The 22,514-nt window shown below is 41.8% G+C and overlaps 1 protein-coding gene across 3 annotated transcripts in view; it reads right to left on the bottom strand.

The window, feature by feature from the left end:
• Positions 1–210: 210 nt before the first annotated feature.
• The window catches only part of LOC127004909 (protein-tyrosine sulfotransferase-like), a 62,461-nt gene continuing 40,157 nt past the window's right edge, over positions 211–22,514 (bottom strand). The window contains exons 2-7 of one of the 3 annotated variants that reach the window (XR_007758103.1): positions 19,624–19,761; positions 17,111–17,350; positions 11,269–11,463; positions 9,626–9,879; positions 4,220–7,511; positions 211–4,097 (exon numbers count right to left, since the gene is read on the bottom strand). Coding sequence is in view for 2 of the 3 variants with exons in the window: in XM_050873142.1 (XP_050729099.1) it covers positions 7,229–7,511; positions 9,626–9,879; positions 11,269–11,463; positions 17,111–17,350; positions 19,624–19,746 (1,095 nt within the window). In the remaining variant the exon portion in view is untranslated. Of the gene's footprint in view, positions 7,512–9,625; positions 9,880–11,268; positions 11,464–17,110; positions 17,351–19,623; positions 19,762–22,514 lie in introns of all 3 variants that reach the window. The other 2 variants (XM_050873142.1, XM_050873143.1) reach the window with 2 other exon arrangements.

Raw genomic sequence — 22,514 nt, 5'->3', positions numbered from 1 at the left:
TGGACCACACAGACCCAATGGCATACAAATAAATGAGATAGATAGAGATATATAGATGTAGATAGATAGATAGAAAGTGAGAGAGAGAGAGAGAGAGAGAGAGAGAGAGAGAGAGAGAGAGAGAGAGAGAGAGAGTATTTACATAGATACTCAGAGGACACAGATCCTACAGCATATCTCTCACTCATAAGGTTATTGATAAACATTGCCTAGTGTTCACATTTTTATTGATGCACTTACTTATCTCACGTCCTTCACTTGCCCTCCCGTGCCCTTTAACATTTCCACTGTATAAAGATGTTCCGATCTACTTAATAGTTCGACCATATCCTTTGACCCTAGTAATAATGACGGATAGTTCACATTTAATCTCTTCTTGGTTGGTGAGTTCCTTGGTCATCTTACATGGTTCAAAGTTAGGATACCATAGACTGCATAACATCTCAAATTACTGGATATAATATTGACAAGTTCATATTTAGGGGCTGTATTACATGTCAAATCTGAGAAGTTTTTGGTATACGGAAAGCACAACACATTTTTTTTAAACGGATGCATAAAACACATTACGTATCTTTGAGTTCTACAGTGACGGCTAGTGTACGCGCGTTATTCATCCCGAACTCTGTGGGAAGCTAAAAATTCTTGGATTCGACTTGTAATACGGCCCTTAGCCTGAGGTTCTTGGATGTGTTTTCCATTTCCTTGGTTGTGTTATAATGTACAGTGAATTAAGATTGAGTCCTGCACACAACTTTCACTCCTTAATATCCTTTTCTTTCCTACATTTTCCTCTTTTTATTTTCTTGGTTGTGTTAAACGGACAGTGACTTGAGATTGAGTTCTGAACACAACTTTTATTCCTTCATTTCTTTTTCTTTCCTTAATTTTCCTTTTTTCATCTCCTCGGTTGTGTTATAATGTACAGCGATTTAAGACTGAATTCCAAACACAGTATTCCTTCGACACAGATTCTCACTCCGAACAAACACACACACATACACACACTCACACACACATATCTTTCTCCTGTTTTTAATTCACTGAGCATGATAGAGACAAACCTAACAGTACAAGAATAAAGTTTAACAGAATGATATGAACTTGAATTATATTTTGCCTGAAGACCCTTGCTTGTGCATTACGAGGACTAGTCGATTGAAAACAAAACGAACTTATGGAATTTTAATCTCGATGAACTTAACGAACGTAATCAAAATGAACTCTTACTGTAAAACGACTACAAATAAATCATTCAGATAGTTTAACGAGGCTCGCACGTTGGCACTTGTGTTCTTCAAATGTTTCTACGAGTCTTGCTCACAGAAAGGTTCCGTGGTTTTCAGTATCACTTGTGTTCCTCGTTCTCTCTCATCACTTCTGTTTCTCATTCTCTCTCATCACTTCTGTTTCTCATTCTCTCTCCATCCCTTTTGTTCCTCATCCTCACTCATCATTTCTGTTCCTTGTTCTCTCTCATCACTTGTTCCTCAATCTCTCTTATCACTTCTGTTCCTCGTTCTCTCTCATCACTTCCGTTCCTCATCCTGTCAGCCAGCCAGTGTCCTCCTCCACTCAGCAACAGCACTCAGTCAACACGCAGCAGCAGCATACCTTTGGGCACCTCTCAAAACACCTACATCAAAAGTAACACCGAGTATGTATTTTGATTATTCTCTTCCTTCAGTATACGGAAAGCCTAACACATTTTTTTAACGGATGCATAAAACACATTACGTATCTTTGAGCTCTACGGTGACGGCTAGTGTATGCGCGTTTACTATGAGGAGATGCGGAGAGTACGTGTTGGATGACTGTGTACGAGTGTGTGGCGTCACGGCGAGGGCGACTCTGTGTGTGTGTACGATGCTGCTAAATGGCGGTGGTGTCGTTTATATATGCATTGATTTTTGTGCTAAATGGTTCATCTTCACAACTGGAGTAATAGTAAAGTGGTCAGGGAAGTGGCTCACAAAGGGTTACTCTCTCTCTCTCAAACACACACATACACATGCACACACACACACACCTAGCACAAGGAAGAAGCACCAGCAACGCAGATATCACTTGTAAGCAAATGGTACAAAAGAATAAGTATCCCTCGCAGGAACTCTCCCACTTTATGACTCTCCTTAACCTCCTGCATTGCTTCCTTACGTCACCCCACCACCACTCCGTCTTCCTCCCCACACTGACGAACAGCTTCCTGAGGTGAGGCAAGAATCCGGGGGTGAAAGTAACTCGTCCATGAAGGTGAAGCGAGTGTTGACTACATATTCAGAACGCTTCACGGTTTATGGAAAGTAGGGTAATATATAATAATCTATAAACAATGATCTGAGTACAGCACAGCAGCCAAGGTGATAACATTGCACACACTATCTCAGCACATTTTTATGGCAAGTGAGTTTCAACACAAAGCGTCCAGCGAGTGGCACCTCACACCCACGGCTTCAGGCGATCGTGTCAGTGGAAGCCAAGCATTCAGTCATTAGCGTCTCCCACTCAGCCCAGCGATTCATTACAAGGGTGACGACTGTGAGAAAGAAACTGAGGCGACAATGAACACAACATGAGTCACTGCCAGCACAAGAAACTTCCTGTAAGCGTGGCCTGGGAGGTTGGGCCTTGTGTTGATGGGCTTGTTAACCTCCAGTATTCTTTCGGTGGGCTGGGGAACTCATGAAGACAGGCATTCCTCAGCATTCATGCCACCAGTTGATTCACTTCCACCGTTCCCATTAGGCCCGACTGCCCCAGTAAAGCGTGATGCGCCCGACACACACACACACACACACACACACACACACACACACACACACACACGCGGATCAGCAACACAAAGCAAGGTACGTCTCAGCATCACATCAAGCTACGAGGATGTCCGTCACTTGGACTGTTTATACGCTAAAGAATTTACGTCGTTCTTATACTTATTGAGCTAAACGTTTCAATAACCTTTACGTGTGGTGATAGATGCACCACTAAACATTATTCACCAGACACACACACAGTACAGTAGTTGCCATGCTATTCACTGGTAAGATAAGAAAAATACTTTGTGAAACGGAAAACACTTTACATAACAAGGTGGACATGGTGGTGAGGACAAGTTGGGTTTAGTAACAGGACACACACACACACACACACACACTTCCCTCGCCTGGCTTACGAACTAAATAATACCATCACTCCAGAAGTACGTACAGTTTCCTAGGCTATACACGAATACAAACCCTCGACAGCTTCCTAGAAACCCACTCTGTAGATGCTTAAAGTGTAACGTTTATACAAAGATCCATTCACTGTGTATACGGAGAACAAAGAGACACTTGAATCGCTGCACTCCGCCGCCTCTCGACTAAAACTAATGTTGGTATAAAAGACTTAACGTAAAGACAGAACACACACACACGTCTACTCGAGAAGTCCAGCCTCCCATGTCACACCTCAGCAGACTGACCCTGACCTAAGAAGCACCGAGGCCTTTGTCAACAAGTGTGAGGGTCCATCTAAGACCTGCTAGTCACCTTTACCTGTGATTATTAACGTTCTTGCAGAGTGCTCGTGGATGCCCAAAGAACCCTCAACCTCTCTTCCATTTCAGTATGTTTTGGCTCACTGCTTCAGGGTATTATATTGGACCTTCACCAGAGTCTATTCTTATATCTATTAGTGTTTTTTCTTTCATTTGGAGGCCTTATTGAGCCTGTGGGTAATGATGGTGTTTGCCCCGAGCCAATGGTGACACAAGCTAATTTTTTATAGCCTTGAATGTTCCCTTCCTGGTTCAAGTGGCTCCCTATTGAGTGCTCCCTTTGGCATAAGTTTTGAAGGTCGGATTGATGATTTGATGGACATGACAACAATGCCTTATTCCAAGAAGCCTTTAAATATATAGTTAGTTTGTCAGTGCCTCTTTAGCATGGGGCAGTGGGCATGGTGGAGGATGGACTGAAGGGAAGGAAGACCACTCTCATTTTTACTTCAGGCCTCATTCTTGACTTTGAACAGAATGAAGGCCAAATCTGTCAATGCCTCTTCAGTATGGAGCTGCAGACATGATGGAGGGTGGACTGAAGGGAAGGAAGACCACTCTCATTTTTACTTCAGGCCTCATTCTTGACTTTGAACAGAATGAAGGCCAAATCTGTCAATGCCTCTTCAGTATGGAGCTGCAGACACGATGGAGGGTGGACTGAAGGGAAGGAAGACCAACCTCATCCTTGACTTCAGGCCTCATAATTATATGGCATTAAACATAACAACCAATGCCAACAAAGTGCCTCTCCACCTCACTCTTAAGTCATGAATACTAGATGTCCACTAATTCAAGACAGGAGGGCATTCTCTGTACTACTTTGCATCTTAATCTTCTTCTTTTAATCTATCATCTCTTATTTTACCTCCTTTGTGTCTTAATCTTCTTTCCATTCAACATCCTTATTTTCCCTTTGCATCTTCATTGGGTATGGAAAGTAACATGGCTAGTGCAGTACTTCACATTTTACTGGACAACAAAATATCCCTCCTTGTTATTATTTGCTTATCGAGTCATGGAAAAGGTGTGTAAGATGACCCTGGGCCTAGCTTAACCTACTGCCTGGGACCTGAGCCAAAAAAATATCATTGTAAGTCATGTTTATTATGCTGTTTGAGGTCCGAGAAATAATATATACGTCCTATTCGCTCTCTCTGAATTCCCAGGTGGTGACGACAAGCTATCATGAAGTCTGGTGTAGTGGTGTGGCTTTGGTTAGAGTAGTGGGGTGGTATGCTATGGTTAGAGAGGTGGAATGATGCAGTTCGTTTTGGTTAGAGGTTTGGTTTGGTTAGTGGTGTGGCTTTGGTTAGAGTAGTGGAGTGGTATGCTGTGGTTAGAGAGGTGGAATAGTGGTTTAGTTTGGTTAGTGGTGTGGTATGGTATGGCTAGAGAAGTGAAGTGGTGTGTGGTATGACTTGGTTAGAGAAGTGGAATGATGCAGTTCGTTTTGGTTAGAGGTTTGGTTTGGTTAGTGGTGTGGCTTTGGTTAGAGTAGTGGAGTGGTATGCTGTGGTTAGAGAGGTGGAATAGTGGTTTAGTTTGGTTAGTGGTGTGGTATGGTATGGCTAGAGAAGTGAAGTGGTGTGTGGTATGACTTGGTTAGAGAAGTGGAATGATGCAGTGTGTTTTGGTTAGTGAATTGTAGTGGTAAGGTTTGATTAGTGAGGTGGTATGCAATCACCACCACCACCACCATCACTTCTCACCATCACTAAAGTCTGGCCCATCACTAACTACCCACTCCATGGCACTCAGAGGTTATGAAGTGCTGGTTTTTCATTCACATCTGACGCCCCCCACTCTTCATCACCACCACCACCATCACTTCTCACCATCACTAAAGTCTTGCCTGTCACTATCTACCCACTTCATGGCACAAGAGAGGTTATGAAATGGTGCTTTTTCACTAACTTCTGATGTCCCACACTTCTCCTGCTCCTCTTCCTGTTCCCCTTACACTTAATGCCTGCTACAATGCACTTCATCTTTCTCTCTACTCTCTTTTACTAACTTCTGATGCTCTCTCCTCCTCGTCCTTCTCCCCTTCTCACTTCACGACACTTCTCCTCCTCCTCCTCCTCCTCCTGTTCCCCTTACAATTCATGCCTGCTACAATGCACTTCATCTTTCTCTCTACTCTCTTTTACTCACTTCTGATGCTCTCTCCTCCTCGTCCTTCTCCCCTTCTCACTTCACGACACTTCTCCTCCTCCTCCTCCTCCTCCTGTTCCCCTTACAATTCATGCCTGCTACAATGCACTTCATCTTTCTCTCTACTCTCTTTTACTCACTTCTAATGCTCCCTCCTCCTCCTGGCCCTCCCTCACACACTTCACCATGCTTACTAACCACTCCACACTTCATCCTTCTTTACTTTCTCACTCTTCAAGCTTCCCCTTCCTCCTCCTCCCCCTCCTGCCCCTCACACTTCACCAGACTTCATCCTCCTTTCTACACTACCCCATTACCATTAACACTCCAACCCTTGATTCCATACACTCCAATATCTTAAATAAATATGTATGACAGCACTGAGCATGTCACCAGATCGCCTCTCCATCAAACGAGCCCCAAAAGATGTGGATATGAAGACTTGATTGTTCCTCCTTTTCATTCGTTTTTTCAGACGCCAAGAACTCAGGGAAGGGAAGGAGAGGAAGGTGGGTGGCGGGGTGTGAGTTTCTTTCACTTCCACTCTCTCACGACACTTCACGCAAGGAAAAACAACGACACGACTTCTCACGGTCATCATTCACAGTGCACAGCGGGAGTGGGATCAAACTTAAGACATACGTAATAATTTCTAGTATTTTCTCGAACATAACCCAGAGTAAACGCTGATTCCAGGTCTTTCCATAGCCTTAACATAACCCAGAGTGGAGAGGGGAGCGAGACTTAACTTAGATACGTAAAAAGTTCTAGTATTTCTTCGGGAGTGAGACTTAACTTAGATACGTAAAAAGTTTAAGTATTTCTTCGAACATAATCCACAGAAGGCGACGATTACAGGTCTTTTCAAAGCCTAACAATAACCCAGAGTGGCGGGGGGAGCGAGATTTAACTTGGATGTGTAAAACGTTCTAGCATTTCCTCGAGCATAATCCACAGGAGACGACGATTACAGGTCTTTTCATAGCCTTAATGTAACCCAGAGTGGAGAGGGGAGCGAGACTTAACTTAGATGTGTAAAACGTTCTAGTATTTCCTCGAACAAAATCCACAGGAGACGACAATTCCAGGTCTTTTCATAGCCTAACGATAACCCAGAATAGCCAGGATGGGGTGAACACAAGAGCAACAACTTCTAGCATTTCCTCGAACATAATCCACAGAAGACGACGGTTATGGGTCTTTTCAAAGCCTTAACATAACCCAGAGTGGCCGGGATGGGGTGAACACAAGAGCAACAACTTCTAGCATTTCCTCGAACATAATCCACAGAAGACGATTGTTATGGGTCTTTTCAAAGCCTTAACATAACCCAGAGTGCGGGGGAGGGAGGGAGAGTGAACACAAGAGCGGGCAAGGGCTTGTATTAATATCACGAGTGTCGAGGGACCGAGAGGCTCACAGTGTCTCATAAACTCCCCTTCGCAGTCCCTCGGAGCAGCGCCACTGTCCACAGGCGACCCGGGGCGGTGACTGGGGCTGAGGGGGAGGGACGCAGTACTGGGGGGACCTCAATCATGTGTTATCGGCCTTCCTGTTTTTTGAGAAGCTGCGCACGGCCTCTGCTCGGTCCTCCCATTTATTAGCCTCCTTCATTATCCTCTTGGTGTTGTTTGCCACGAGGGCGTCCGCCTGGCCGTAGTTTGGGGGGTTGCCGTAGGGGTCGTAGCCGAGGGTGGCCAGCATGGGGGCGATGTTGGCCATGTCCTCCACCACTTCCTTGGGGATCAGGCCCACCCACCGCGTCAGGGCGTCCAGGTTCACCGGTTTGATCACCTGGTCGCTGGAGCGCTCAACCCTGGGGAGAGACAGAGAGAGTTTAATGTATGCGCCTGACAACGCAGCAATGAAAAGGAGGAACTTGGTGCTGGTATCAATGACCAAATGTTTTCATCCTATACTTATTGGCCTGATTAGAGATTGCAAATACTACAGACTGAAAACAAGACAAAGAGTTTAATGTATGCGCCTGACAACGCAGCAACGAAAAGGAGGAACTTGGTGCTGGTATCAATGACCAAATGTTTTCATCCTATACTTATTGGCCTGATTAGAGATTGCAAATACTACAGACTGAAAACAAGACCAAGAGGTTAATGTGTGCACCTGACAACTCAAGAGGTAAAAAGGAAGATCTTGTGTTGCTATCATAATTCAATGTTTTCATTCTACACTTATTAAACTTATTATAGATTGAAAGCACAGGCTGAAGACACGACAAAAAGTTAATATACTTAGTTTTATCATAATTCCATTTCCTACACAAACGAAAGAATGTTAGTTTAGAGTAAAAGAAATAGTTATCTTTAAAAATTATTAGTATGGAACAGTTTAGAAATTAACCCAGTAGCAGTGATGGGCCAAATTTGTGGCTTTACTGTGTACCAGCGACGGGCCAAATTTTTGCTATGATATAAACCCCTCAAAACAGATGATGCATAAACTGATCACAAATGCGTTGATATATATTATGAAATGGTTTGCGTGAGTGATGATTTTCTCTCATCATTCTCGCTTAGAGGGGCCTTTAAGAAACATGATCCCCGCAGCTTCCAGGTTAAGTAAAGATTGTTTCAGGATATAGAAGACTTAATGACACAGTGGCCAACTACACATTCCAGAGAAAACCAAGGCATACTTTTGTTGCACATATACCGAACATAGTGGTTAAGGAAGGGATACTGTATTGACATCAGATGGCAAACAAGATCCGGATCCAATTAGAGAAAGCAAAACACAAGTGACTTAATGACAGCAAAAAGGAGAAAACTTGCAATTAATTAGACACTCAGCCAAAATGAGAAAAAAGAGAAAGGAAAACCATGAGAAGGAAAAAAGAAGAGAAAAAGAAATCCCTTCCTGACTAATTAGAGTAAGAGCCCTGTGCTGCAGATGGAGGGGGAAAAAAAAAAAAAAAATAAGAGAGAGAGAGAGAGCACTTCTTCCTAATTGGAGAGAAGCGGTGCCCAGATGACAGGAGGAAAAAGCAACCCACAATATTTACGAGACACCAGCCGGCCACAGGGAGACTAGATTACTTTGAAAGCGATACTGCCGGGCTTGTTAATATATATGTTCCTTATAATGGCGTCTCTGTTAATACATCTCTCATGGTGAAGTGAAGCAACCCACAATATTTACGAGACACCAGCCGGCCACAGGGAGACTAGATGCTGATTACTTTGAAAGCGATATTGCTGGGCTTGTTAATATATGATCCTTATAGTGGAATCTCTGTTAATATATCTCTCATGGTGAAGTGAAGCAACCCACAATATTTACCAGACACCAGCCGGCCACAGGGAGACTAGATTACTTTGAAAGCGATATTGCTGGGCTTGTTAATATATATGTTCCTTGTAATGGCATCTCTGTTAATATACCTCTCATGGTGAAGTGAAGCAACCTAACAATATTTACCAGACACCAGCTGGCCACAGGGAGACTAGATTACTTTGAAAGCGATACTGCTGGGCTTGTTAATATATATGTTCCTTATAATGGAGTCTCTGTTAATATACCTCTCATGGTGAAGTAAAGCAACCTAACAATATTTACCAGACACCAGCTGGCCACAGGGAGACTAGATTACTTTGAAAGCGATACTGCTGGGCTTGTTAATATATGATCCTTATAGTGGAATCTCTGTTAATATATCTCTCATGGTGAAGTGAAGCAACCTAACAATATTTACCAGACACCACCAAACCACAAGAACACTAGACTTACTTTGAAAGCGATACTGCTGGGCTTGTTAATATATGATCCTTATATCTCTCATGGTGAAGTGAACAACCTAACAATATTTACCAGAAGGATGAAGAAACATAACAGTATCCCAAAACATCCCTAGATCACAAAAAGACTAACATCCCTAGAACATCATCAAACCACAAAACTACCACAACTTACTTCGACAGCGACACTCCGCCGGGCTTGTTAATATGCTCTTCATGATGGAGCACAGCGTCATTCCACTCAATCTCCAGGAAGCTCAGAATCTTCCTCATCCACTCCTGCGGGTGAAGAACCAGCTGCTCGTAGAAGACTGGCAGACACCTTGAGGCCCCCAGCTCCTCGCACTGGGTGTTCATGGTCTGCACGGCACTGTTCCACCGCTGGAGACACTGCTTGTATGAGGACAGGTCGAAGCCAGTGATGGTGACCTGGGGAAAGAGGGAAGGATGTCGTTATGGAATAGATTTAGTCATTACACAGCTTTTACACCTGCTGATAACCCTGCTATAAATAATGACAATATTACTTATACAAGGAGAAGTCATACCCAGTGATGATGACCTGAGGAGAGAAAGAGGAAAGGATACTGTTATGGGAAGGATTTAACCATTATATTTCCTTTACATCTTCTGATAACCATACATTAAACACTATAAAATGATGAAGACACTGCTTGTAGGATGAGAGGTTATAGTCAGCAAAAGTAACCTGATAGTGAGGAAAGGGTGTTGCTGTGGAAAGGATTCAGGGTCAGTTTCACAGTTCAACACAGCAGACGGACAGACAAACACATACAGCCAAATCAAGATAGTTAGCACATGGCCTTATCATCCCACATTCTCAGTATCTCAAGACATTCTCAGTATCTCAAGACATTCTCAGTATCTCAAGTGACTCTCTTCCTTTGACCCTACTCAGCCCCCATCCTCTCTTATCCTTCATTCATTCGACTTGAGCTGCACAGATAATGATAAGATATAATACAGTGCAAAAAAACTGTATTTCACAAGTAGATGGGTGAAGAAAAAGGCTGAGAGAGAGGACAGATGAGGATGCAGACAAGTCGATAAGATATGAATGTGTAAAAAAACATATTTCACAAGAAGACGATGAAGAAACAGCCTGAGGGAGCGGACAAGTGTGTTTAGATGCAGACACACACAGAGGTAAGAAAGACATGATTGAGCGGAAAAGACATATACTTCACAAGTGGATGTGAGGAAATGAGATAAATGAGAGGACAGGTAAAGATGCAGACACACACAGAGGTAAGAAAGATATGATCAAGTGGAAAAAACATATACTTAACGAGCAGATGTGAGGAAATGAGATAAATGAGAGGACAGGTGAAGATGCAGACAGACAGAGATTTAGAGATAAGACATAACTAAGCAGAAAAAAAACGTACAAAAAAAGATATACTAAGCAGAAAAAAAAAACATTCAAAAAGAGTTATACTAAGCAGAAAAAAACATACAAAAAGAGATATACTAAGCAGAAAAAAACATACAAAAAGAGATATACTAAGCAGAAAAAAAACATACAAAAAGAGATATACTAAGCAGAAAAAAACATACAAAAAGAGATATACTAAGCAGAAAAAAAACATACAAAAAGAGATATACTAAGCAGAAAAAAACATACAAAAAGAGATATACTAAGCAGAAAAAAAACATACAAAAAAAATATCCTAAGCAGAAAAAAACAAAGAGATATACTGAGCAGAAAAAAATTCACCAGTAGGCAGGTAAGGAAAAAGGTTGAGAGAGAGAAGAGAGATGAGGATGCAGACACTGAGGATGGCAGCGGGCGGTCACCTTGCGGGATATGATGGAGTGCACCGTGGCCCGGCCGTCGCGGATCATGAAGATAAACTTGGCCTTGGGGAAGAGCTTGGAGAGGTAGCCGGCGGACTTGAGGGTGAACGGGTCCTTGTTGCAGAGGCGCGCGGCGGGCTGACCGTGGTTGACTATGATGTCCAGGATGAAGGAGGAGATGGCTTCGTCCAGCACCTGAAAAAAATAAAATAAAATAAATAAATAAATGATGAAATAAAGATAAATGGATGAACTTGAAAATAGACATCCTAACACTACAGATAATTCTCTACCCCTGTTCTTGCTCTTCAGACTGTTAGATAATACTCTCTCTCTCTCTCTCTCTCTCTCTCTCTCTCTCTCTCTCTCTCTCTCTCTCTCTCTCTCTCTCTCTCTCTTTACAACAGAGGAAGCAGCTCAAGGGCAACAAAAAGGAAGAGTAGAAAAAAAGTCCGCTAACCACTGCTCCTGTAAAATTAGCTGGTAACACTGCCAACACAAGCTATAACTACTACTGCTAAGACATTCCTCGTATTCTTACCTCTTATACAATTGATAACATATACTTAATCAACTGCAAAAATACCACAAACACATATTAACACTGCTGCCGATAGTCCAATCCCATTCTTACCACTTACAGTATTGACATATTTTCAATCATCTGTTAAATTCGTCAACACACACTAACACTATTGACAAGCCTCTGTTCCTGTTCCTACTGCTTATTCTGTTTATACGAGAACTACATTAATCAGGTCTGTCATACCAGGCTAGATTGGATGAACTGGGCCTACTAACACTGGAAGAAAGAAGAGAAAGAGGAGACCTGATAGCACTGTACAGGAACACAAGTGGATTCTCAGTTAGTTGTAAATACCCCAAACACACATTAACACCTCTGCGATTACTCCATTTCTGTTTTTATGAGTTATACCATCGATTATTTACTGTCAATCGGCTTCTAATTTTGTCAACACACACTAACACTATCGATAAGCCTCCACTCCAGTTCTTAAGAGTTATACCATCAATAACTTATACTCAATCAGCTTCTAAATACGTCAACATGCACTAACACAATTGATAAGCCTCCACTCCTGTTCTTACTAGTCATACCATCAATAACTTATGCTCAATCAGCTTCTAAATACATCATCACACACTAACACTATCGACAAGCCTCCACTCCTGTTCTTACTAGTCATACCATCAATAACTTATACTCAATCAGCTTCTAAATACGTCAACACGCACTAACGCTATCGACAAGCCTCCACTCCTGTTCTTACTAATCATACCATCAATAACTGATACTCAATCAGCTTCTAAATACATCATCACACACTAACACTATCGACAAGCCTCCACTCCTGTTCTTACTAATCATACCATCAATAACTTATACTCAATCAGCTTCTAAATACATCATCACACACTAACACTATCGACAAGCCTCCACTCCAGTTCTTACTAGACATACGCTTCATAATACATCCCCAATCAGCTGCCAACACCACCTACACACGCCACCAATAATCTATCACTGGGAGCCAATATATAATCACCGGCGCCATCACAACAACAGGGTAACAGGGTATACAGCCACCCACTCGCAACCTATCATCAGTCAGCGTTGTCGATATACGTAAGTCCGATCAATGATTTTTTTTTTTTTTTTTTTTTTTTTACAGCAAGGGGAGGCAGGTGAAGGGCGATAAACAAAAAGCAACGAAAAGAGCAATCAATACATACACAAAAATGAAGTAAGTATGGTACTCGAACTCACTCATAAGGTAATGGGTATAGTTTTTGTTCTCTTTTTTATTCTTCTAATTTTACTGCGGCTGTTTTTTCTTATTTTTTAATGTTTGGGTTGATTTTGCTTTTTATTTTTGCTTCGTGCTCTTCCATATCATAATTTTTTTTTTTTACAGCAAAGGAAACGGCTCAAGGGCAAAATAAAATAAAATAAAGAAGTAAAAGCCCAGGTCTCGCTCTTCGTTTTCGTTCTTGCTTTACTGTGGCTGACTCGATTTATGACTGTGTGGGTTAATATCATTTCATAAGGTAATGGGTGTAGTTTTTGTTCTCCTCTTTCTTTTCGTTCTTACTTTACTGCGGCTGTTTTTCTCATTTTTGACAGTTTGGGTTGATATCGCTTCTTATTTTCCCTTTGTGCCCGTCCATATTGTAACAGTTTTTTTTTTACAGCAAAGGAAACAGTTCAAGGGAAAAAAAAAAAAATAAATAATAATAAAAATAAAAAAAGCCCTGGTCTCGCTCTTTGTTTTGTTCTTAATATACTGTGAGTGACTTATTTTTACCGTGTGGGTTTATATCGCTTTTTATTTTCCCTTTTTGCCCTTTCATAATGTAACCGAGTAAAGGGGTTGTTGATGGTGATGACTAATGGGCCTGACTATTACCAGGGCCATTACCGAAGCTATTAATAAAAGTGTGTGTTTGTAATTGAGTGAAAGCAAATTACTAACACTACTAATACCCCCACTACTACTACCACTACTAACATTACAACTACCACTACCATCTTCAACCACAAGCATTCTACTGTTAATTAGTGTTTCCTTAATAATTTGTAGATGAAAACAAAACCAGCCTGCCCGGAAATGTGGTATGTAGCAGGGACATTTAAAAGAGCAATACTAAAAACGTTAAAATCTAGAGCTAATACTATAATGGACTTGACTATTACCAGGGCACCACCGAAGCTTTTAACTAATGTATGTGTTTGTAATTGAGTGAAAGTGAATTACGAACTGCCGTTGCTGATGTTATGACTGTGTATCATCATCACCTGCACTACAAGCCTTCTACTGTTAATTTCTATTCTCTTTTATTAATTTGTGTCTGAAAATAAAAGCTGGAAATGTAGTATCTTGCAGGGACATTTAAAAGAGTAATAATGAAATGTTACAATCTAAGGCCAACTAATATAATAATGGACTTGACTATTGCCAGGGCACCACCGAAGCTTTTAACTAATGTATGTGTTTGTAATTGAGTGAAAGTGAATTACAAACTGCTGTTGCTGATGTTATGACTGTGTACCACCACCATCACCTACACTACAAGCCTTCTACTGTTAATTTCTATTCTCTTTTATTAATTTGTGTCTGAAAATAAAAGGTGACTGCCTGGAAATGGAGTATGTTGCAGGGACATTTAAAGGAGTAATACTAAAAGCGTTAAAATCTAGAGCTAATATAATGGACTTGACTATTACCAGGGCCACTACTGAAGCTTTTAACTAATGTATGTGTTTGTAATTGAGTGAAAGTGAATTACGAACTGCCGTTGCTGATGTTATGACTGTGTACCACCACCATCACCTACACTACAAGCCTTCTACTGTTAATTTGTATTCTCTTTTATTAATTTGTGTCTGAAAATAAAAGCTGGAAATGTAGTATCTTGCAGGGACATTTAAAAGAGTAATAATGAAATGTTAAAATCTTGAGCCAACTAATATAATAATGGACTTGACTATTACCAGGGCACCACCGAAGCTTTTAACTAATGTATGTGTTTGTAATTGAGTGAAAGCAAATTACGAACTGCTGTTGCTGATGTTATGACTGTGTACCACCACCATCAACTGCACTACAGGCATTATACTGTCAATTTGTATTCTCTTTTATTAATTGGTTGGTGAAAATAAAAGCTGACTGCCCGGAAATGTTGTATGTAGCAGCGACATTTAAAGGAGTAATACTAAAAGCGTTAAAATCTAGAGCTAATATAATGGACTTGACTATTACCAGGGCCACCACCGAAGCTTTTAACTAATGTATGTGTTTGTAATTGAGTGAAAGCAAATTACGAACAAGCATTCTACTGTTAATCTGCATTCTCTTTTATCATTATTATTGTTTTGTAGCTGAAAATAAAAGCAGACTGCCAGGAAATGTAGTGAGTTGTAAGGACATAGAGCACTTTTTTTTTATGATAGGACAATAGTGTTTAGTGGTGATAGATGCTAATAGACTAATAGTGTTTTGCATTAATAAGAATACTAAAAACACCAAAATCTAAAGCATAATGGAAAACTGTAAAGAAAGAAGAAGAAAAAATATAATATAAAGTGCAGTTCTCTCAAATTAGAACCAGGTAATTACTTAAACAAATGAACACCACTCCACATAATTAGGAGAAAAGTATTAAGCATGACAAAATATGAAAAAAAAAAAAAAGCAGACCTGTGTAGGAGAAAAAAAAATTGTGGGAAAGTAACAGAGAGAGAGAGAGAGAGAGAGAGAGAGAGAGAGAGAGAGAGAGAGAGAGAGAGAGAGAGAGAGAGAGAGAGAGAGAGAGAGAGAGAGAGAGAGAGAGAGAGAATACCTACCACTAATACATGAATTATACACCAAAAATAAAATACATGACTAATTAGCGTGAGACGAAATCTTATTCACTAGAAAGACTCACAGGACTCGAACTCTCACCCATCAACCACCCTCACCCATCACCGTCCCTTTCTCACCCACCCATCACCCTCCTTCACCCATCTCGTCCTTTTCTCACCCACCCATCACCCTCCTTCACCCATCTCTCCTCACCTCGTCCATCACACCCGCCTCCTACAGCCCCTCTCTTGTGACTTATGATGGGTCGAATTACAAGATATTTCACCGCCCAAGAACACATATTTGACAAGGATTTCGTAGGAGTTGTGGGCATTTCCAGGAGTAGTTTTATGACCCTGGTGGTAGTTTGACCCTTCATCTGTACTGTGAACTTAAGAAAACACTCAATATAACCCGATTGACCCCCTCTTTGACCTTCAGAAATAGTTGATGTGACAAGCGAAGGTGCCTTATAATACCAATCTATATAGTATACTGTTTCTTAGGTCATTCTCCTTTTCATTCTTTCTCATGCTTAATTTGACCCACACTCTACTTTTCAACTGCGCTTCCATTCAACGTATCTTAATATTCACGATAAAACTAACTATAACACTCGAACTTCCTCACCAGATATGATTTTTTTATCCTTTTTCCCATTATTTTTTATTTTACTGTTGCTGTCTTTTATTTTTATACTGGCTGGGTCTCATATTTTTTTTTCCCTTCATGCCTTTTCATGGATCTAAATAATAATCCTCCCGAAATTGACCTATCTTTCGGCCACTCCTCTGGACTCGTTTGTGGGAACAGTGAGTAGCGGGTTTTTATTTTTTCATTATTCTCTCCTTTTTTTTTGCCCTTGAGCTGTTTCCTCTAAATAATAATAATAATAATAATAATAATAATAATAATAATAATAATAATAATAATAATAATAATAATAATAATAATAATGGTAAATCTAAACCAGTTTCCCCACCAATATCTACAGTATAAATCCACATCCTTCCTCATGTAGTGACCCATAGCGATAGAAGGAAATGTATTGTATGTAGTGACCCTCTAAATCTTCCCATTTTCTTTACCTTCATTTCTTTAGTCTACCCTTTAAGACAATTTCACAGTCCAACACAGTGTCTTCGTAACAGCCCGAACCAAACAATAGAATCCCATACAATCCAAAACGGGGAGGTCTTCGATGCCACACTAAATACACAAGACTTTTCTAGTATAGTTCCATCAAATTTGTGAACTTAAATATAAACACCAGACACTATACAAGGAAATTTCGAAGGCTCTGGTATTGGTTTGGGAACTTACTAACCCATCACGGGGAACTGTGAAACTGGCCCAAATTTGACCCACCACGTTCTCTTTCTCTTCTCCCACTCTCAGCACACACTATTCCATTTCCTAACATCAACACATTTCCAAAAACATTTCCTTCTATCGCTACGGGTCACTACACTCACCTCGTCCGTCACGCCCGCCTCCTGCAACCTCATGGACTCCTTCGCCGACCGCTTCCACTGCTGGCGCATTTGCAGTATCCGGGGCACCACGCGCGTCTCCTCCCCGCAGCGCACGTCGGGGTGAGCGTCCAGCATGGCCCGCACAAGAGTGGTCCCCGAGCGAGGCATGCCCCCAATAAAGATCATGGGCTCGCTCCGGTCATAGTTGTGTAGGGCGCCGCTGTTGTCCGCCGCCACGTGCTAGGGGAGAAGGAGGTGATGATGGTAGCGAGGATGAGGTATAGTGTGAATTGAGAGAAAATAAAGGAGGGAAGATTGAAGAAGCATGTATGAAGAGAGGAAGAAAGAGAAAATAAAGGAAGCGTAAAGAAGAAACGAATGGAAGAGAGAGGAAAAGGACAACTAAGACATCAACAAAAAGAAGTAATTGTAGTTTTTATCAAGGCAAATGAGTGGGAAGGAGGAAGGGAGGGAAGGATAGAGATAGCGAAACAAATATACATAAAAAAGAAACTATATACCTAAAATAATAATAATAATAATAATAATAATAATAATAATAATAATACTCTCGGCTCGCGTTTCAAAATTGCAGAACAGGAGGGAAGGGAGACGAGAGAGAGAGAGAGAGAGAGAGAGAGAGAGAGAGAGAAGAATAATAGGCTAATAAAAAGTTGATGCAGAAAAATATATACACGCAGTTTCTCATTAATACAAAACTGGACGAGAGAAATTATTAATACTACACGGGAGAGAGAGAGAGAGAGAGAAGAGAGAAAAAATTGAGGAAGGTCATGAAGGAGAGAGTTAGCTTAGCCAGGAAGAAGGAAGATCAAGGATAGTCAGGAGGAGGAGGAGGAGGAGGAGGAGGAGGAGGAGGAGGAGAAAAAGTAGTTAAAGCAATTGTAAGAAAAAAAAAAAGAGTAGGAAGAGAAGCGTATATAACAACTAACCTTATCAAGAGGAGGAGGAGGAGGAGGAGGAGAAGGTGAAGGAGGAGAAGGTGAAGGAGGAGGAGGAAGGAAGATAATATAAGGGTACATAGCTATTACTTGTGTATGGAGGCGGTGACGATGTTTGTACAGGTTTTACAGGTAGACAGACAGGTGAGGTAAAAGGTAAATGGGAAGAGGAAGAGGAAGAGGAGGAGGAGGAGGAGGAAGAAGACGGTAGATGGTGGAAAATATGGAAGGGAGAGGAAGAAAGAGTAAAGAAGAAAAGAGGGAATAGAGATGAGGATGAAAAAATGGGAGGAAGAAAAAGAATGAGAAATTAGGAGGAGCAGGGAAAAGAAGGAACGAGAAGAAGGAACAGAAGGAAAAGGAAGAAAATATGAAAGGAAAAGAAAGAATGACATATCAAAATTAAAAAAAAGAGGAATAAGAAGACTGAGAAGGAGAAGAAGAGGAAGGAAGGAGGATAAAATGAAGAAAGAATAAAGAAAGAAAAAAAGCAATGAGAAGATTAAAAACAAAACAAAAAATGAGGTATCAGAAAAAAGAAAAAAAAAAAACACGAAAAAATAAGGAAATATATAAATGTAAAATACACAATAAAAAAAATGTTGTGTTGAAAAAGTGATACAGGACCTACAATAAACAACAAAACAACAACAACAACAATTACTACTACTGGTTAGGATATGCAGGTTATAAGAATCACACCCACCATTGTCAGACTATCGTACTCAGAGCATATATGGTATTTACAGGTTTCTGACGCTTAACTATTACAAAGAAACCTCAGGAATTAACTATTTTTACGATGAATATAAATTAATCTAGTTATTTGGGCCCAGGAGACAATTTTTTTGGGTCGGAAGTTGGTAATTATAAGAGACTGAGTACGACAATCAGGCAACGCTGCGCAAAAATTCCTCCTCTTCCTTCCTTCCTTCCTTCTCTCTTCCTTCCTCTCTTCCATTCCTTCCACTTCTCTACTTCTCCTTCCCTCTCTTCCTCTCTCACTTTTTTTTTTTTTTTTAGGCAACGCTGCGCAAAAGTTCCTCCTCTTCCTTCCTTCCTTTCTTTCTTTTTTCTTCCTTTCCTTCCTCTCTTCCATTCCTTCCACTTCTCTACTTCTCCTTCCCTCTCTTCCTCTCTCACTCTTTTTTTTCTTTTTGGCAACGTTGGGCAAAAGCTCCTCCTCTTCCTTCCTTCATTTCTTCTCTCTTCCTTCCTTTCCTTCCTCTCTTCCATTCCTTCCACTTCTCTACTTCTCCTTCCCTCTCTTCCTCTCTCACTCTTTTCTTTCTTTCTGGCAACGTTGGGCAAAAGCTCCTCCTCTTCCTTCCTTCCTTTCCTTCCTCTCTTCCATTCCTTCCACTTCTCTACTTCTCCTTCCCTCTCTTCCTCTCTCACTCTTTTCTTTCTTTCTGGCAACGTTGCGCAAAAGCTCCTCCTCTTCCTTCCTTCCTCTCTTCCATTCCTTCCACTTCTCCTTCCCTCTCTTCCTCTCTCACACTTTTCTTTCTTCCTCTCTTCTGACAACGATGATCACACGGGAGTTCACACCTTTACCTGTCTGTGGTGTCTGTAGGGGGCCGGTTCACAGGTGTATTGGCCACGGTATAGCAGCACCAGCACCAGCGCCCCCACCAAGGCATGGGGCACGTATCGACGCACCATCCTCCACATCACCACATCCCAGGTCTGCACGGAGGAGAGAAAGAAGGGAGATGATAAGATTAAGGGGAGGGGATGGGAGGGGGAGGATGCATGGGAGTGTGTGTGTGTGTGTGTGTGTGTGTGTGTGTGTGTGTGTGTGTGTCTCTGCGTGTGTGTTTGTGTCTTTTTTGTATCTTGCTATGTCTGTTTTTCCGTTTTTGTGTCTGTGTCTTTGTTTTTTTCTCTTTTTTGTGTCTGTTTTTCTTTCTCTGTCTCGTGTTGTTTTTGTCTGTGTTTCTTTATCTGTCTCTGTTTTTATGTCTGTCTGTCTCTTTCTCTGTCTCGTGTGGTGTGTCTGTCTCTCTTTCTCTGTCTCATGTTGTTTTTATGTCAGTCTTTCTGTCTTTCTATGTCTCGTGTTGTTTTTGTCTTAAGTCTGTCTCTCTTTCTCTGTCTCGTGTGGTGTTTCTGTCTCTGTCTGTCTATTTCTCTTTGTCTCTTTCTTTTTCTGTCCGTCTGTGTCTCTTTCTCTGTCTCGTGTCGTGTGTCTGTCTCTTTCTGTCTGTCTGTTTCTCTTTGCTGCTGTTTCTTTTTCTGTCCGTCTGTCTCTCGTGTTGTCTGTCTCTTTCTCTGTCTCGTGTTGTGTGTCTGTCTCTTTCTCTGTCTCGTGTTGTGTGTCTGTCTCTTTCTCTGTCTCGTGTTGTGTGTCTGTCTCTTTCTCTGTCTCGTGTTGTGTGTCTGTCTCTTTCTCTGTCTCGTGTTGTGTGTCTGTCTCTTTCTCTGTCTCGTGTTGTGTGTCTGTCTCTTTCTCTGTCTCGTGTTGTGTGTCTGTCTCTTTCTCTGTCTCGTGTTGTGTGTGTCTGTCTCTTTCTCTGTCTCGTGTGGTGTGTCTGTCTCTTTCTCTGTCTCGTGCTGTGTGTCTGTCTCTTTCTCTGTCTCGTGTTGTGTGTGTCTCTTTCTCTGTCTCGTGTTGTGTGTCTGTCTCTTTCTCTGTCTCGTGTTGTGTGTCTGTCTCTTTCTCTGTCTCGTGTTGTGTGTATCTCTTTCTCTGTCTCGTGTTGTGTGTCTGTCTCTTTCTCTGTCTCGTGTGGTGTGTCTGTCTCTTTCTCTGTCTCGTGTTGTGTGTCTGTCTCTTTCTCTGTCTCGTGTGGTGTGTCTGTCTCTTTCTCTGTCTCGTGTGGTGTGTCTGTCTCTGTCTATTTCTCGTGTTGTGTGTCTGTCTCTTTCTCTGTCTCGTGTTGTGTGTCTGTCTCTTTCTCTGTCTCGTGTTGTGTGTGTCTGTCTCTTTCTCTGTCTCGTGTTGTGTGTCTGTCTCTTTCTCTGTCTCGTGTTGTGTGTCTGTCTCTTTCTCTGTCTCGTGTTGTGTGTGTCTCTTTCTCTGTCTCGTGTGGTGTGTCTGTCTCTTTCTCTGTCTCGTGTGGTGTGTCTGTCTCTTTCTCTGTCTCGTGTGGTGTGTCTGTCTCTGTCTATTTCTCGTGTTGTGTGTCTGTCTCTTTCTCTGTCTCGTGTGGTGTGTCTGTCTGTCTATTTTTCTTTGTCTCTCTATTTCTGTCCGTCTGTCTCTCTCTAATGCTTGTAACGACGATGCTCTTTTGTTTTCTTGGTAGCGGTGGTTAAAAATGATTCACTTGGCCTTCCTTTTCCTTCTAATTCACTGTTGGCCTTATTATCTCCTCCTCCTCCTCCTCCTCCTCCTCTTTCTCCTCCTCCTCCTCCTCCTCCTCCTCCTCTTCTTCTTCTTCCTCCTCCTTGTCTGCCTGTCTCGAGTATTGTCCTTAACCTAAGCTCTCTCTTCACGCCTATCATTAACTTATTCTCTCTCTCTCTCTCTCTCTCTCTCTCTCTCTCTCTCTCTCTCTCTCTCTCTCTTTTCTTTCGTTTTTCTTCTTTTACTTCTATTATTTCTTACTTTTCCCCACTCTCTCTCTCTCTCTCTCTCTCTCTCTCTCTCTCTCTCTCTCTCTCTCTCTCTCTCTCTCTCTCTCTCTCTTCTTTCGTTTTTCTTCTTTTACTTCTATCTTTTCTTACTTTTCCCCTCTCTCTCTCTCTCTCTCTCTCTCTCTCTCTCTCTCTCTCTCTCTCTCTCTCTCTCTCTCTCTCTCTCTCTCTCTCTTAACACGTAGATTAAAGCTAAGGGTAAAGAGCGTCACCCCTTCCTCCCTCCTCCTCTATCCCCCTCACCTCCCCTTTCTCCCTCTGTCCTCCCCCTACCTTCCTCCCCTTCGGTCTCCCCCACTCCCCTTGGTCACCCTCCTGCCCCTTACTCTCTCTCTATACACCCCCCCCCCAACTTGGTCTCCCTCTTCCCTCTCCCTCCTCCTCCTCCCTTTAATCAAGTGTAAGGGCAGGTGACCGTGGGGGGGGGGGGTCTCAGGTGAGGAGCCACAGGTAAGCTGCCCACCTTGACACCGTGGTATTTGGAGGAGTGGGAAAAACGCACATACACACGCACATATATACAGACAGACACACACACACACACACACACACACACACACACACACACACACGATATAGGCGAGGGAAAGATGATACGCCTCCTCCTCCTCTTCTTCTTCTTCTCCTTCTTTTTCTGCCTTTTCTTTTTTTCTTCTTTTTCTTTTCTTCTTCCTCGGCCTCTTGCAGACTCCTTACGTTCTTCCTTTTCCTCCTCCTTTTCTTTGTCCTCCTCCTCCTCCTCCTACTACTACCACTACTACTACTTACACCAACACCACTAGTAGTAACACCAACACAACACCAATCAACACCACTTCCTCACTGCACCGCCACAACCACCACAATACCCAGAGAGAATA

The sequence above is a fragment of the Eriocheir sinensis genome, chromosome 29 (assembly GCF_024679095.1).
Source record: "Eriocheir sinensis breed Jianghai 21 chromosome 29, ASM2467909v1, whole genome shotgun sequence".
Lineage (NCBI taxonomy): Eukaryota > Metazoa > Arthropoda > Malacostraca > Decapoda > Varunidae > Eriocheir > Eriocheir sinensis.
The sequence above is the reverse complement of the archived record's forward strand: the minus strand, read 5'-3'. Positions and strand labels throughout refer to the sequence as shown.